The sequence below is a fragment of the Eptatretus burgeri genome, chromosome 3 (assembly GCF_056783735.1).
Source record: "Eptatretus burgeri isolate ZD-2024b chromosome 3, Ebu_testis_v1, whole genome shotgun sequence".
Classification (NCBI taxonomy): domain Eukaryota; kingdom Metazoa; phylum Chordata; class Myxini; order Myxiniformes; family Myxinidae; genus Eptatretus; species Eptatretus burgeri.
In genome coordinates this window covers 52,132,604-52,150,380 of record NC_140963.1, presented here as the reverse complement: position 1 = coordinate 52,150,380, position 17,777 = coordinate 52,132,604, and the positions used below count along the sequence as shown (strand labels likewise).

Genomic DNA, 17,777 nt, shown 5'->3' with positions numbered 1-17,777 from the left:
CCACTCATTCATTTCTCTTTCTTTTTCCTGGCTTTGGAACCAAATTCCACATTCTCCTCAATCTCATTCTTCCCTCCAGGTCTTCGAGACAGTTGTTCATCACCATCTCAGATCATTCCACAACTAAAACCATGATATCCCTATTAACCCCCCCCCCCCGCCCCCACATAAGCCCACCACTTTCCAAATTTCTAGTTTCTCCTTCCTAAGAGTTTGCTTGTGTATCCATCTTGCCCACTTAGTGCAATCCTCCCCTTCCCCTCATTCTTCCCCATATCCCTTAATTGTTCAAGTCTCCCTCTATTTTGTCCAAAGACCCTGCTGTTGGTGTTTTCTCTCTCTCTTTGTGCTGTTCCTTTTGTCATTTTACATCCTGATCCATTCTCTATTCTCCCTCCGCCATAAGCCGAGACTTTGTATACAAAAAAGAAAGAAAAAAAATCACCTTCCTTATCCCAGGTTTCCAAGCCAGCTTCGGGATCCTCATTTTTTCCTCTTTTCTTCAACTCCTCCAACTCTCGCAGTCGTTTCCGCAGCACTTCTCTGTGCTGGCGCAGCTTCTGCAGGTCACGGTCAACTTGAGCCAACTCTTCACGGATTTTTTCAGCCTGGGGCTCCAGATCGTCAGCATTACCTGTTCAAAGCAATTCCATTTTAAGCAATAAACTTTCCAAAGATGACACTGGGTATGTATCATACTTAAAATGAAGCATTTTAAAAATGAATCAATTCTAATGCTAAGGAAGAACAACAATTTGTTTACAATTGGCCTAACTGACAGAGTTGATTTCCCCCCCCCCTCTTTGGTGTTCACATCTGAGCACATGGTTCATGATGTTGAGAAGGGACCAGGTTCACAACCCTTTTCACTGTGTTTGTATAGTGCAAACATGACTATCGGAGTGACATCACATGTGGCCGGAATACCTGGCTTGGTTTGTCTGGGTACATTGCTCCTGTGATGTGAATTGGTTGTCCAAGCCATGACTAAATGGTGATAAAACCTGATTGCAACTCCTTTGCCCAGCAGCCAACCATGTAGTGGCTGAAACCCCTACACTGACATTGTTGGCAGGATCTGGATTGCTATGTCATGGATGTTTTGCGACTTTTGAGCCTACTGGGCAAAACGTGAAAACCACGCCATCACCTCTCCTTTTCCAAAGATGAAAGCGCTGCACGCTCATCGTTCGTTTGAAAACTGGAGTACATAACCTCATTCCCTTCTGTTGTCCAGTGTTTCCAAAGCTCTGTTGTTTGTGCTGGGGAGCATCAAGACTTCTTCCTTACCCACACTGTTCTGAGTTCAGGTCTGTGGCTTGGATAATTTTAAAGGGTTTTCCACATACAGTATTTTAACAGACAGAAGCTGTCGACCCCATCCATGGGTGATCATGAAAATATACATGGCTGACGACATCAAGGACCTGTGTGTGACAAATCACAGAGACATTGATGCCATTACCTGCAAATGTGAGTGCATAAGTGCCTTGTGTGAGCTTCCCAATTATGGTGGTAGCTGGGAACCAGCCTGCTGGTCCTATCCCCATTGGCACCAGAGACATCATGTCCATTTTAACAAGTTAATGCCAGGCCATGAATTCAGTAAGACCACCGGATGTTCACAATTTGCATAAGTTATCCAATGACGATGATATCATGTGCTAGTGCTCCCTCCACCTCGACACTTTGGCATGGTAAGCGCAGTCAGCTGGTTTGCCAGAATCCAGTTGAGGTTCAGTCCTCAAACCTTATCTTACGGGCCGGGCCCAGAAAGTCTTTGCGAAGACTTTAGATGATGACAGGATAAAGTATTTGCAGTTGAGAAATTTTATTCTCCGTTACTATCTTGAACAACTGAATTCTACAGACAAACTTCAGTTCTGATTCAAAGAAGGATGAGGAGACCTTTGATGAGTTTGGTACCCAGTTTTATGGTTTTACTTTATTCACTGGACACAACCGTCTGAGGCTACCCTGAAGGCCACAGATGTGAGACGAGTGCGGGATGCTGCTGTGATAGACGAGTTTATCAGCATCGTTGCTGATGTTGATCTACGGCTTGGACTCGGTGAACAACACTCAGAGACAATTACATAGGCAGCAGTTTTCTGATGTTCTCCAGAAATTTTGCAACACCACCATGTTCTAACCTTCAACTACTTCAGGGAGTAAACCATCCTCTTCACCTGTCTGGTGGTGGTGGGGGGGGGGTTCCAGTTCCATACAGTGCAGTACTCCAGCTGACTAGTTTGCCAATGTAACTTGACCTCTTAAGAGTTCTGGACTATCAGTGTGGGAAGTTGGTCAAAGAAGGTCAAATTGCCCAGACATGAAGTTCCAGTGGCAACAAGCCCATCACCACTTTTGGTAGGCCATTTCAGACCAACGTATGCCTTATGAAATCAACCAATATGTCAGCACCTGATCCTTGTATTCAATTGACTATTGGAGGACAGGTCTTATCTGCACTAGACTCTGGATTGTGCATATCCCTAATCAGTCCAGAAATGAACCACACTTTGGGCCTGGATTTTGAGCATAGCAGCGACAAGATTTATGATGGTTGATGGTAGTCCATTGCATATGATTGGATCTACCAAAGTCTTTGTTGAGACTGCTGGTGTGATTGTCCTGATTATATTCTATTCTGCTCTCCTGAAGGACATTTATGTCATCCTTGGTTGTGAAGTTGCCAAGCACCTTCGCCTGGTGTATGTATTCTCTGAACCATGTATTCTCTGGCCTTTTGGTAAGGATTGGGGTCTCCTGGCTGCCTTTATTGAAGACCAGCTTGATGTACCGGATGATGGACCTGTACGAGCCTATCTACCAGATCCCCGATTCCTCACCTGTATTTTCCGAGAAAGACATTGAACTGTCGCCAGCAGAACAGACTGCCTCAACTCAATAATGGATAAGTAGCAGGACGTTTTCTCGGGTAAACTTGGCAGCACCGACATTGTGCAGCATTCCATAACTCTGGCCAATGGAGTCTCTCCAATGAAGTCCCAGCCCTAACGTGTTTCTCCTGTGAAATGGGATTTCATTGAGCAGAAGATCGACCTGATGCTTGCTGATGGTTTGATTGAGCCTGCCAACTCAGCTGGGGCCTCTCTGTGGCACTGTTCCCCGGCCAATGTGGAAAGTCGTCTGGTTTAATTTATCTTGTGTATAGACTATTAAAAACTGAAATCTGTGAAGAGGACCGGGACAAGACGTCTTTCGTTTGTAGAAGAGGACTCTTCCGTTTTCACGTGATGAGTTTTGATCTGAAGAACGGTCCATCAACTTTGCATCGCTGGTATGGAGATTTTGTGGGACTCCGTTGGGTCAACTTTGCATTGCTGGTATGGAGATTTTGTGGGACGCCATTTTACGAAATCATTTTTTACACTACAGAAGAACAATTGTCCACCTTGGATGAATTCTTAGAGGATTGACAAGGTCTTACATTGAACCACAAGAAATGTAATTTCTTCAGGTCAGCGATTAAATATCTCAGAAATGATATTGCAGATGCAGATGATAGTTGCATGGTGGACGCTAGGTCAGGGCCATCCAAGACGTTTCAGCACTGTCATGTTCAAGTGGAGTCATGGTCTTTACTCGCTCAGCCGCTAAAGCTGTAACGTCATCAACTTATCAACAGCCTGTTCCCAAGGCTATGATACTACCATCACGTTCATGACCTGTTGTAATGCTTGTGTCGTGGTCATCGCCTGCATCGTACTCCACCCTCGTGGCTGTAGTGTCAACGTATGAAGCGCAATCTGTATCCCGGCCAACGACTTACCGTCCCTTCATCAATTCTCAAGACCGTATAGTCATCATCACAAGGGATTGTACGCTTGTCTGATCCAGAGACAGAAAACATGTGTGCTAAGGTTCCCCATCACATTCTGGACTCCCCTTTCTTGATCAAAGTGGACTGGATGCAGTGTAATGTGTGTGACAATTTGTACCACATTTTGTTTTGGCATTCCTCATTGTGACTTACCACGCGTTGAAAAGCATTAATATACTCGATGTTCATCTCATTTTAGGCCCAATGTTTTGCCTTTCTCTGCGGATGTGCAGTTGAGATTATCAGATCTTGTGAATCAACACAATGACACGTTGTGTGGACCATTGCTAAGATTAATATCTGCACAAGATAGTCCTGAAAGAAGCAGGAATCTCTCAGCAGTGTGAAAACTGTTATTTATGATTCAAAGTTGTACCGCAAAGGTCAATAAACATCGAGTTACTGATGTTCTAACATCATTGAGGCCAAAGTGCACTGCACGAGTACCATTGTAAACCTACTACAGGTAACTCAGGTTACTGGAACACCCTCAATGACATGACTGCAAATTTTTGGTGGTGGCCACAGATACGGGCCGAAGTACATTCGCAGCTATAAAAGGAGCTGTACTGTTCGTCAAGCAATGAAACCTGTGTGGAAAAGTCTTGTTGGTAACACGCCGTCTTCGAGATCCGAGCAACCTCTGGAGGCTCTGGGTGCAGTGTTCCCTCTGAAATCATCGTCTGGTCAGGTCATTGCTTCATTATTTATACACCAGATATTCTGTCACTCTGACCCCCCCCCTCCCCACGACTCATCACCTATAATGGAGCACAATGTATTTCAAAGACATTAGCAGCCGTTTGTGCTGAGTGTAATGTTCAACAGACATTCATTTCGCCATAATCACCCACGAGATAATTGGATAGAGAATGTGAATATAAATCTGAAAGGTGTGATCCAAGCATACACTGGCACTTATCATCGGACATAGGATCTTCATGCATCTGCATTTGTGTCTGCACTGAACTCTGTATGCCGTGACGTCACCAAGGTTGCACATGTTCAGATTATGCTTGGTTTTCATCTGAATGAAGAAAGTATTGAGTGCATGCTGCTTCACAGATTCAGGCAGACACAAATATAGGCCCGACTCACAGCCAGCAGACATGAATATCACTGCCAAGGTAAGTGAATCTCTCCATGACCTCAACATCCTCACCACAAACAGACACAGACAGGACAACAGCATCCAAGATGTCATTGAAAGCCTGGATCTTAGTTTTGACCCAAGAAACCCATAATCCCAGTGGCTCCGACTCCTCATTCAGCACCTCGAGGGCCCCCAAAAGGATATCTAAAGTCTCCGCAAAGATGACTGCATCATCTGCAAAATCAAGGTCCGAGATCTTGACATTCCCAAACGATGCACCGCAGCTTGATCTCTCCGACATCCTCCCGAGAATCCAGTCCAGACAAGTGCTGAAAAGTGTGGGGGCCAGTACACACCCCTGACGAACTCCAGTAACAACTGGAAATAAGTCAGAGATGGTACCACCACAATCTCACAGCACTCTCAGTACCAGAGTAGAGTTCAGGCATCAGATCGATCAGTTTTGGTGGCACCCCACGAAGACCAAGAATCCTCCAGAGGACATCCCGATTCACTGAATCGAACGCTTTACAGAGATCAATATAAGCTGCAAGCAGCCCCTGCCGAAACTCTCGTCTGCGTTCGGTGAGGACACGAAGAGCAAGGATATGGTCAATCGTTGACCTCTTTGGTGTAAAGCCTGACTGCTCTGGACGCTGGTGCTCAAGTCGATGGTGGCGAACCCTATCAATAATTATCCGAGCAAAGACCTTGCCCGGCTCTGAGAGCAGCGTCACCCCTCGGTAGTTGTTGCAGTCTTGGCGATCACCCTTCCCTTTCCAGAGAGGGACAACAAGGCCCCTCTTCCAGTCAGTTGGGATGATGCCTGTGTTCCAGGCAGAGCACAAAACTGCATGCAACGACACGAGTGCAGCATTTCCACCAGCCTTGAGAAGCTCAGCATGGATGCCACAGATCCCTGGAGCTTTACCCCGTTTCAACCGGTTCACCGCAGCCCATGTTTCCACAAGCGAAGGTGGACCACAGTTGATTGGAGGGTCAGCAACAGGGATTGTAACATCCCTGACGTCCAACTCGACAGCTGGGGGATCAGCCTGGTACAACCGCTCAAAGTAACCGGCCCAGCGGGCCTTCACTTCAGACTCCTCTGTCAAGAGCCTACCACTCTCTACTCTCACTGCAGTACACCGAGCGATGGGCTTGGATGAACGCAATGTGCAAATTCCCTTGTAAGCGGGACGAGAATCACCTGTCCACAGGTGATGCTCTTCCCCATCACAGATTCCTCGCACATAGGCCTCCTTGTCCACCCTTAGTGCACGTACAGTTTTACGCCTCAGCTCCCTGAACAGCTCAGCTCTGCCATTCAGCCTGGCCCTGCGACTCTGGTCAATGGTATCCAGTGTCCCTTGAGAGACAAAATTCTTCTTTGCCCTGCAGTGAGTTCCAAGACATCCACCGGCAACATCAAGGACGGTGGTCTTGAAGGCACTCCACAACTCTTCAGGACCCCCCAAAGCACCCAGACCCCCAAAGTGTCCACTCAGCCTGTTCACAAACTCCTCAGCTACTCTCTCATCCTTGAGCTTGCCAATATCCAGCCGAGGCTGGGATGGTACCATTCTCCAGGATTTAAGGTGCAGCTTTAGAGTTGCTACAACAAGCCGGTGGTCAGTATTGAGGAACTGAGCACTCCGGTAGACCCTGCAGTTCTGGATCATCCTCCAGCGACCATCAATGAGGACATGGTCAATCTCCTTTGCCACACCGCCAGCATTGGAATACCAAGTCCAGCGATGAGCTTGTGGGTGCTGAAACCATGAACCAGCCACCCTAAGTCCATGACTTCTTACAAAGTCAAGGAACTTAGTGCTATTCTGGTTCACAGTTCCAGACCTATGGAGACCAACACATGTCTCATAACCATCTCTATCAGTTCCAGTCGATGCATTGAAATCCCCCAAGACTAGAAGTGTATCTCGTCTGGGGCACTGATCAACCACAGACTCGAGTGTGGCATATTATGTGTCCTTCACGGTGAGATCACTCGACTCAGTCGGAGCATAGACTGAGACCAGGGAAATGACACCTAAGTAGTGACGAATCCTTAGGCCCAAGTCACATTTGCCACAGCGCCCGTGGGGTCTACAAAATCTACGGCCACTAGCAATTATACAGCGGCTGCAGTATTTTCACGGTCACACAATGTTGCAGTCACACATTTTTATTTTTCAGGGAGCCGCACGGTGTATTTATAGATTGTGGAGACCGAAAACGTGGGGGTGCTGTACGGTCTTTGATTTTATGTCACACGGTGACCTTAGGGCGTTCCTGCGGCGGCCATAGAATTTTCAAGGCAGATGCAAGGCGACCGCAGGGGGGCCCAAAGGCGAACGTGCGGCCAGACGGACGGTAACGAGTGGGTTTTTTTCCAGTTTTTTTTGTTTCGGCTTGTCGAATTGCTACGGCGAACGTAGAAATGAAAAAAGTTATAACTCCGCGCTATAATTCCACAGCGACCCCTACGGCCTGTAGTCAAAATATAGTCATACGGCGTAGGGTCACCCTGAGGCCACCGCAGAAACAATGCGGCCGCCGCACATTTCTGTCAATTCAGAGGGTGTACGGCTGCCGTATCCTCGCCGTAGAGCAAATGTGACTTAGGCATGAGTCTCATAATACGCTCGTTGATCGGTGTTACCTCAATTATCATTGGAGTCAGCTTATTGGACACAGCTACAGCAACTCCTTGAGTCTGGTAACCATCAGAGCAACCAGACCAATAGTAGGTGTAACCACCCACCATGATCTCGCCGCAATCCGGTCTCCGAACCTCAGAGAGAGCTGCAATCCCGATGTCCAAACGCTTGAGCTCAGATGATAACAGAGACAGGTGATCATCCTCTCTTAGGGATCGGACATTCCAGGCACCCACCCGAAGGGACCGCCTCAGGTTACCCCAAGGAGACCGCCGTCTGGTGGACGACACCTCAGCACCACTCCGACACACTCTCCCGCAATCTGACCCGGGAATGTTACCCCGTGGTTTCCCTCCTATCATCAAAGATTGGGAGTCCCGAAGGCTTTGCCCCAATCCCGTCATCCGGTGAGCTGCCCTGCGAAGGGAAGCTGCACAGGAGGTACTCCCACGGAGTGGGTTTTCAGATTTTTTTTGCGTTTTTGTGTTTTGCAGAATGAAGGGTTTTACGGTGGCCAGAGTGCAAATCCTGCCACCAACCTCCTAATAAGAAGTGACCCAACTGCAGGAGGACGTCCGCAGACACAGTTGGGCACTAGATATGGATGGCCATTGGCTCACAAGGAGCTCCTCCGCCCTTTGACAGGTTTTGTTTTTAATCCTGCTGGGTGTCCATATCCAAACACCCTGAAGCAGAACTAATTGTGTGGAGGGGTTTACTTGTTTCGTGTTTACAGTTCTTCACCACAAGATTTGTTTCCTCTCAATCAACTCACCTCGGAGGGGGGGGGGTGTCCTGTATGACGTCAGGGGTGACGTCACACGTGGGAGGGAAAGCCTGGCTGGTTTTGTGTTGGTGCATTGGTCCCATATATATGAGATGCTCATCCAAACGATGAATTATTGAAAATCCCATCACGACACCCAGCAGGCATCTCTGTAAGAGGCTGAAACCCCGACATGTTGAGTGCAGAGTGGTGAAAATAAAGAAGAAGAGTGGTGTTAACCGGGATGATCACAGGACGACAGCAAACAGCAAACTTCCTCATACCCAGATACGATGTGCAACGAAAGTGCACACACAAACTTCCTCATACCCAGACACGATGTGCAACGAAAGTGCATATGGGAAATGACGAATTGTTTTCATCAATCAAGCAAACGCTTCCGTCTGATGATTTGCGAGGTGAATCATTTGAATGAATCGGACGCGGATATTATTACTACTATCTACGAATTCAGAACGTCAACAATATTTTTCCTTCACCAACCTTACCCGTCCAACTTGCCATGACGTTTGCAGTTCCACGCAATGCCAAAAAAAAGTACACAGATCTTGCTGGCTGGCATCGACACACAGACCAGGCGTGAGAATTATTAGATCTCGTTAATATAAATAACCGAATCAAATTATTAAAATTAAGTAAAAAAAGACGGGTACAATATCGCTACACAAAACAACACACGGCAATCGTCACTGTTATCGTGCGAAGCGTAACGAGTGCTGTACACCACCGCTCATTGCACAACCAGCTACACCGCCTTATTCACAGAGGTTAGTCAGGGTCATTATTCAAAGAACTACAGGGTACACTTTCGGTATTGTGGGCAGAAATAATATGGAATAGGCAAAGCCTAGAAGCGAACGTAGAATTCTTCTTACATTCGCTTCTGACTTTACCGAAAACTTGTTGACAACTGTATACGCAATTTCCGGTTACTTCGGCCTGGATTCGGGATCAGCGATCAAATAATGGAAATCACGATTAAAAATTATTTGTTGATGATGCGGGAGATATCTTTATTAAAATCAGTGGAGGAAATATACACCATGTCTGATATTATTTGGGTCTTTCATGTCTCCGACGATGCCTCTATCTCCCGGCATGCATTGAAGTAAAAGCGAGAGAAGAACCTTCAGAGTTTAGGTTTTATTCCATTTGATTGAAGCCGCTTCTACGGGCACACCAGGGTATACAGGTTCAGCTAGGAGTACATAAGCAGTAACGTATACATGTGCAATTAATCATCGCAGAATAAATCAGCATAAGCACGGAGTCCGATATACTCTCAATTCTCACCATTTAACGAGCACCAAGTGAATCGCCGCAGTAAATGACAATGCCCCCAGGGACAATCACCCCGTCCGCGCGGAGACTTCGCCTTATATGTGGGACGCACGACATGTGATCACGCGTCACGTCCTTCAATTCACCACATTCTCCCCGTCTTTAAAATGTAACGAGGGGCCCAACTAACGCACCATGATTACTTCAGCGCTATAGGAGTATACATTTCAAGCAACGCGAACTATTTGATCTACAGAAGCATACATGCCAAGCAGTGATTATTTTGAGTTGTAGGAGCATGGTAATGAGCATCGATATATGATATAATGAGCATATAGGAGCGTGAGCATCGAGGATGCCGATAATCCCCTCTACAGGTCGAGTCTGCGAGGGGGTTTTATCCGCCGACCTCTCCGGGAGTAAATGGCGGTTTCACTTGAGGGAGGCTCCCGATCCTCTTGGTGAGCCTCGACTTGTGCCGGGGATGTCTCCTCGATCGCTCTCGGGTGGTACGCGGCAGCCCCGTCGCCCGGTGGAGTTCCTAGGGGGGGAACACCTGGGGAGGGAATGTCAGAAGGAGGAGTGCCAGAAGGTGGTGTACCTGCGGGAGGAATACCTGAGGGAGCCAAATGGCGAACCGACACGGTGGTCTCTCTGCCATCCGGGAGTCTGACATGAGCATACTCTGGATTTGTATCGATGAGCTCGACCCCCTCCACCAAGGGTTCACACTTGCTTTGTCGTACCGGGCGTTTCATGAACACTGTTCCGGGATGGGTTAGCCAGTTGGGCACCGATTGGCCGTCAACATAACGTCGCTGGTGAGTAAACATTCGTTCGTGAGGAGTTGCATTGGTGGACGTGCAGAGCAAAGAGCGTATGGAATTCAGAGCGTCGGGAAGAGTAACCTCCCATTGCCCGGGGCTCAGTCCTCTTGATTTCAACGCCAGAGTTACGGCTTTCCAAATAACTCCGTTACACCGTTCCACCTGCCCGTTACCCTGCGGGTTGTAACCCGTCGTTCGACTAGTTGCTATGCCGAGCTCTAGTAGGAATTGTTTTAGCCCGGCCGACATGAAACACGGCCCTCTGTCTGAATGTATGTACGAAGGTTTCCCAAACATAGCGAAGAGGTCAGAGAGACATTTCACGACAGTGCCCGAGGTCATATCCGAGCACGGAAATGCGAAAGGGAACCTTGAGTATTCATCAACAACAGTGAATATGTATCTGTTGTCTGTCTCGGTCGGCAGGGGCCCTTTGAAGTCGATGTTTAGTCTCTCAAAGGGAGAAGTGGCCTTGATCAATCTGCCAGATGCCGCGCCATAGAATCTGGGTTTTAGTTCAGCACAAACAGGGCATGAAGCATTCATTTGTTTAATATCTTCAACAGAATAGGGAAGATTTTGTCTGCACACAAAATGTGCCATTCTGGTTACCCCTGGGTGGCAGAGAGACACATGGAGGTCTTGCAAAGCCTGACTAATTGTCACCGAACAGTGGACCCGAGAGAAGGTATCTGCAGCAGGGTTTTCCTTCCCGGGCCGGTAAACAGTGTCGTAACTATAGCAAGCTAGGTCTATCCGCCATCTCACAATCTTTTCATTCTTAATTTTCCCGTTATTTTTCCCATCAAACATGAATGCAACGGATCGCTGGTCCGTGACGAGCGTGAAGTGGTTTCCCAGTAAATAGTGTCTCCATTTTCGTAGCGCTTCGACGATGGCGTACGCCTCCTTCTCTATCGCTGAGTGTCTCTGCTCGCTTCCAGAGAGAGTTCTCGAGAAGAACGCGACCGGCCGCCCAGACTGATTCAGCGTCGCAGCTATCGCGTGATCAGAGGCATCCGTTTCCACCACGAAGGGCACCGAGCTATCGATCGATAATACCACAGAATTACTGATATCATCTTTGAGGCTGTGGAAAGCTTTTACAACAGCGGCATCTGGTGGGAAGTTCTTGCAATGCACTAGGGGATGTATTTTCTCGGAGTATTGGGAGATCCATCTCGCATAGTAAGCGAACATGCCTATCACCCGGCGCATTGTCTGCAGGTCCTGAGGTGGGGGTAGCTCACGAAGCGGGCGCAAACGTTCAGGATCGGGTCTAATCGTGCCGTCGGCTATTGTGTAGCCGAGAAGGTCAATTGTCCTTGCCGAGAATACGCATTTCTCGTAGTTGAGGGTCAGATTATATTTTCTAGCAATGCTCAAGAATCTGTCCAGATTCATATCATGTTCCCCCCGATCCCTACCGCACACCGTGACATTGTCCACGTAAACGAAAGTGTCTTTGAGGTTTTCATCTGAGATGATGTCGTCCATAACTCGTTGGAAGCAAGCTACCCCATTCGTGACACCGAACGGAATCCTCCTGAATTGGAAGAGGCGTCTGCCTGCCTGGAACACGGTGTAAGGTTTGTCTTCCTCTCGGATGGGAATTTGATGATAGGCGCTTCGCAAATCGATGGTGCTGAATATTTTATAATTGGCCACGCGTTCCACCATCTCGTCTATGCGCGGCAACGGATAGGCATCGAGTTGGGTGAAGCGATTGACCGTCTGAGAGTAATCGACAACCATTCGTATCTTATGGTTCTGGCTGCTAGTCACCAACACCTGTGCGCGCCATGGCGAATCGCTCTGTTCTATAATTCCTTCTTCCAGTAATCGCTTGGTCTCTGAAGCGATGAAGTTCATATCAGCAGTGGTATATCGCCGCGATTTGATCGCTATCGGTTTACAGTCCGGCGACAAGTTAGCGAACAGCAGGGGGGACGTTACCTCTGCGGTGGTCAGAGCATTTAAAATTAGGCGAGGTTTGCTTCCTCCAAAGGGTATTTCAACACTCGTGTGCTGCTTGAGGACATTATGACCCAGAATTACGTCTGCGCATAAATCATGAAGCACCAGCACCCTTACATCCCGATGCGTGTACCCTTTACGTCCAATTCCACATTGCAGTACCCTCGTACGCGGGACTGTAGAGATGTGGCAGCCATGCATACCGTATTGTCTGTCGGGTGGATCTTCCATTTCCTGCCCTTCACTAGCGAGCTGTTGACGAAACTCTCAGAGCTCCCGGTATCAATCAGAGCCTCAACCATATGCCCGTTAATTCGTACGTTGATGATAGCCTTGGATAGATTCCCGGGTGAGGCTGCAGTTAGTTTCTTTTGTGAGTAGAGAGCCGCAGAAGTGGGTTTATTTCTCCTCTGAGTAGCTTTACATACCCTGGCATAATGCCCTTTCTTGTCACAATTCATGCATGTGGCATCTCTGGCAGGGCATTGGTGGCGGAGGTGTCTGTTGTACCCTCAAAAGAAGCATTTACCAACCGATGTAGTTGCTGAAGAGTTTGACGAGGTCTGGGTATCCGATTCCTCGAGTTTTCCTCCGTCCTCTGTGTCTGGGGTGCCCTGTGGGGTTCCTTGAGTTTCCCCCATAGCAGCGTTCATTAGCAGCATCGGTGTCCCAAATGACTCAGATTGCTGCTGAGCCGTATCCATCGCTCGAGCCTGGTCGGCTACCCTTTCAAGAGTGGGTTGTGCTTTCTCCAGTAAGCATTGCCGTATGTGGGCTGATCTGAGTCCTTGAATGAACGCTTCTCCGGTCGCTTCATCTCGGTGTTCCTCGGCGGTTACGGCCCGGAAACTGCCGTCTTTTCCCAATTGCTTTAGAGCTTGCAGGAACTGATCGATGGTCTCCCCGGCTGCTTGCTTGCGTGTGTTGAGAAGATGTTGTATGTATACCTCGTTCTTGCGCTTCACGTAGAGCGCCCGCAGCTCGTTGATCGCTGCATCGTAAGTGTCACACTCCGAGAAGAGCCGGAATACGTTGGGGGAGACATGATTCACAAGGGCGGCCAGTTTGTTGGCTCCCTCTTCGATGATGGTCAAATAGTGTGAGAAGGAACGGAACCAATGCAACCATTTCATTTCCGAGTCAGTCGCATTCGGGTCAGCGTCAAACCTCTCTGGTTTGTAGATCTTGTCCATCGTTGGTTGAGAGAGCCGAGAAAACCAAATGGAATAAATTGAAGTAAAAGCGAGAGAAGAACCTTCAGAGTGTAGGCTTTATTCCATTTGATTGAAGCCGCTTCTACGGGCACACCAGGGTATACAGGTGCAGCTAGGAGTACATAAGCAGTAAGGTATACATGTGCAATTAATCATCGCAGAATAAATCAGCAAAAGCACGGAGTCCGATATACTCTCAATTCTCACCATTTAACGAGCACCAAGTGAATCGCCGCAGTAAATGACAATGCCCCCAGGGACAATCACCCCGTCCGCGCGGAGACTTCGCCTTATATGCGGGACGCACGACATGTGATCACGCGTCACGTCCTTCAATTCACCACATTCTCCCCGTCTTTAAAATGTAACGAGGGGCCCAACTAACGCACCATGATTACTTCAGCGCTATAGGAGTATACATTTCAAGCAACGCGAACTATTTGATCTACAGAAGCATACATGCCAAGCAGTGATTATTTTGAGTTGTAGGAGCATGGTAATGAGCATCGATATATGATATAATGAGCATATAGGAGCGTGAGCATCGAGGATGCCGATAATCCCCTCTACAGGTCGAGTCTGCGAGGGGGTTTTATCCGCCGACCTCTCCAGGAGTAAATGGCAGTTTCACTTGAGGGAGGCTTCCGATCCTCTTGGTGAGCCTCGACTTGTGCCGGGGATGTCTCCTCGATCGCTCTCGGGTGGTACGCGGCAGCCCCGTCGCCCGGTGGAGTTCCTAGGGGGGGAACACCTGGGGAGGGAATGTCAGAAGGAGGAGTGCCAGAAGGTGGTGGACCTGCGGGAGGAATACCTGAGGGAGCCAAATGGCGAACCGACACGGTGGTCTCTCTGCCATCCGGGAGTCTGACATGAGCATACTCTGGATTTGTATCAATGAGCTCGACCCCCTCCACCAAGGGTTCATACTTTCTTTGTCGTACCGGGCGTTTCATGAACACTGTTCCGGGATGGGTCAGCCAGTTGGGCACCGATTGGCCATCAACATAACGTCGCTGGTGAGTAAACATTCGTTCGTGAGGAGTTGCATTGGTGGACGTGCAGAGCAAAGAGCGTATGGAATTCAGAGCGTCGGGAAGGGCAACCTCCCATACCCGGGGCTCAGTCCTCTTGATTTCAACGCCAGAGTTACGGCTTTCCAAATAACTCCGTTACACCGTTCCACCTGCCCGTTACCCTGTGGGTTGTAACCCGTCGTTCGACTAGTTGCTATGCCGAGCTCTAGTAGGAATTGTTTTAGCCCGGCCGACATGAAACACGGCCCTCTGTCTGAATGTATGTACGAAGGTTTCCCAAACATAGCGAAGAGGTCAGAGAGACATCTCACGACAGTGCCCGAGGTCATATCCGAGCACGGAAATGCGAAGGGGAACCTTGAATATTCATCAACGGTGAATATGTATCTGTTGTCTGTCTCGGTCGGCAGGGGCCCTTTGAAGTCGATGTTTAGTCTCTCAAAGGGAGAAGTGGCCTTGATCAATCTGCCAGATGCCGCGCCATAGAATCTGGGTTTTAGTTCAGCACAAACAGGGCATGAAGCATTCATTTGTTTAATATCTTCAATAGAATAGGGAAGATTTTGTCTGCGCACGAAATGTGCCATCCTGGTTACCCCTGGGTGGCAGAGAGACACATGGAGGTCTTGCAAAGCCTGACTAATTGTCACCGAACAGTGGACCCGAGAGAAGGTATCTGCAGCAGGGTTTTCCTTCCCGGGCCGGTAAACAGTGTCGTAACTATAGCAAGCTAGGTCTATCCGCCATCTCACAATCTTTTCATTCTTAATTTTCCCGTTATTTTTCCCATCAAACATGAATGCCACGGATCGTTGGTCCGTGACGAGCGTGAAGTGGTTTCCCAGTAAATAGTGTCTCCATTTTCGTAGCGCTTCGACGATGGCGTACGCCTCCTTCTCTATCGCTGAGTGTCTCTGCTCGCTTCCAGAGAGAGTTCTCGAGAAGAACGCGACTGGCCGCCCAGACTGATTCAGCGTCGCAGCTATCGCGTGATCAGAGGCATCCGTTTCCACCGCGAAGGGCACCGAGCTATCGATCGATAATACCACAGAATTACTGATATCATCTTTGAGGCTGTGGAAAGCTTTTACAACAGCGGCATCTGGTGGGAAGTTTTTGCAATGCACTAGGGGATGTATTTTCTCGGAGTATTGGGAAATCCATCTCGCGTAGTAAGCGAACATGCCTATCACCCGGCGCATTGTCTGCAGGTCCTGAGGTGGGGGGAGCTCACGAAGCGGGCGCAAACGTTCAGGATCGGGTCTAATCGTGCCGTCGGCTATTGTGTAGCCGAGAAGGTCAATTGTCCTTGCCGAGAATACGCATTTCTCGTAGTTGAGGGTCAGATTATATTTTCTAGCAATGCTCAAGAATCTGTCCAGATTCATATCATGTTCCCCCCGATCCCTACCGCACACCGTGACATTGTCCACGTAAACGAAAGTGTCTTTGAGGTTTTCATCTGAGATGATGTCGTCCATAACTCGTTGGAAGCAAGCTACCCCATTCGTGACACCGAACGGAATCCTCCTGAATTGGAAGAGGCGTCTGCCTGCCTGGAACACGGTGTAAGGTTTGTCTTCCTCTCGGATGGGAATTTGATGATAGGCGCTTCGCAAATCGATGGTGCTGAATATTTTATAATTGGCCACGCGTTCCACCATCTCGTCTATGCGCGGCAACGGATAGGCATCGAGTTGGGTGAAGCGATTGACCGTCTGAGAGTAATCGACAACCATTCGTATCTTATGGTTCTGGCTGCTAGTCACCAACACCTGTGCGCGCCATGGCGAATCGCTCTGTTCTATAATTCCTTCTTCCAGTAATCGCTTGGTCTCTGAAGCGATGAAGTTCATATCAGCAGTGGTATATCGCCGCGATTTGATCACTATCGGTTTACAGTCCGGCGACAAGTTAGCGAACAGCAGGGGGGACGTTACCTCTGCGGTGGTCAGAGCATTTAAAATTAGGCGAGGTTTGCTTCCTCCAAAGGGTATTTCAACACTCGTGTGCTGCTTGAGGACATTATGACCCAGAATTACGTCTGCGCATAAATCATGAAGCACCAGCACCCTTACATCCCGATGCGTGTACCCTTTTACGTCCAATTCCACATTGCAGTACCCTCGTACGCGGGACTGTAGAGATGTGGCAGCCATGCATACCGTATTGTCTGTCGGGTGGATCTTCCATTTCCTGCCCTTCACTAGCGAGCTGTTGACGAAACTCTCAGAGCTCCCGGTATCAATCAGAGCCTCAACCATATGCCCGTTAATTCGTACGTTGATGATAGCCTTGGATAGATTCCCGGGTGAGGCTGCAGTTAGTTTCTTTTGTGAGTAGAGAGCCGCAGAAGTGGGTTTATTTCTCCTCTGAGTAGCTTTACATACCCTGGCATAATGCCCTTTCTTGTCACAATTCATGCATGTGGCATCTCTGGCAGGGCATTGGTGGCGGAGGTGTCTTTTGTACCCACAAAAGAAGCATTTACCAACCGATGTAGTTGCTGAAGAGTTTGACGAGGTCTGGGTATCCGATTCCTCGAGTTTTCCTCCGTCCTCTGTGTCTGGGGTGCCCTGTGGGGTTCCTTGAGTTTCCCCCATAGCAGCGTTCATTAGCAGCATCGGTGTCCCAAATGACTCAGATTGCTGCTGAGCCGTATCCATCGCTCGAGCCTGGTCGGCTACCCTTTCAAGAGTGGGTTGTGCTTTCTCCAGTAAGCATTGCCGTATGTGGGCTGATCTGAGTCCTTGAATGAACGCTTCTCCGGTCGCTTCATCTCGGTGTTCCTCGGCGGTTACGGCCCGGAAACTGCCGTCTTTTCCCAATTGCTTTAGAGCTTGCAGGAACTGATCGATGGTCTCCCCGGCTGCTTGCTTGCGTGTGTTGAGAAGATGTTGTATGTATACCTCGTTCTTGCGCTTCACGTAGAGCGCCCGCAGCTCGTTGATCGCTGCATCGTAAGTGTCACACTCCGAGAAGAGCCGGAATACGTTGGGGGAGACATGATTCACAAGGGCGGCCAGTTTGTTGGCTCCCTCTTCGATGATGGTCAAA

General features: G+C 48.7%; 1 protein-coding gene across 2 annotated transcripts in view; it reads right to left on the bottom strand.

The window, feature by feature from the left end:
- RECQL (RecQ like helicase) overlaps window positions 1-9,109 on the bottom strand; it is a 36,401-nt gene extending 27,292 nt beyond the window's left edge. For both annotated transcript variants that reach the window (XM_085873313.1, XM_085873314.1), the window contains exons 1-2: window positions 8,876-9,109; window positions 446-634 (exon numbers count right to left, since the gene is read on the bottom strand). In XM_085873313.1, coding sequence (XP_085729439.1) covers window positions 446-634; window positions 8,876-8,891 — 205 coding nt within the window. In that variant the 5' untranslated portion in view covers window positions 8,892-9,109. The remainder of the gene's footprint in view (window positions 1-445; window positions 635-8,875) is intronic.
- Between the last annotated feature and the right edge of the window lie 8,668 nt (window positions 9,110-17,777).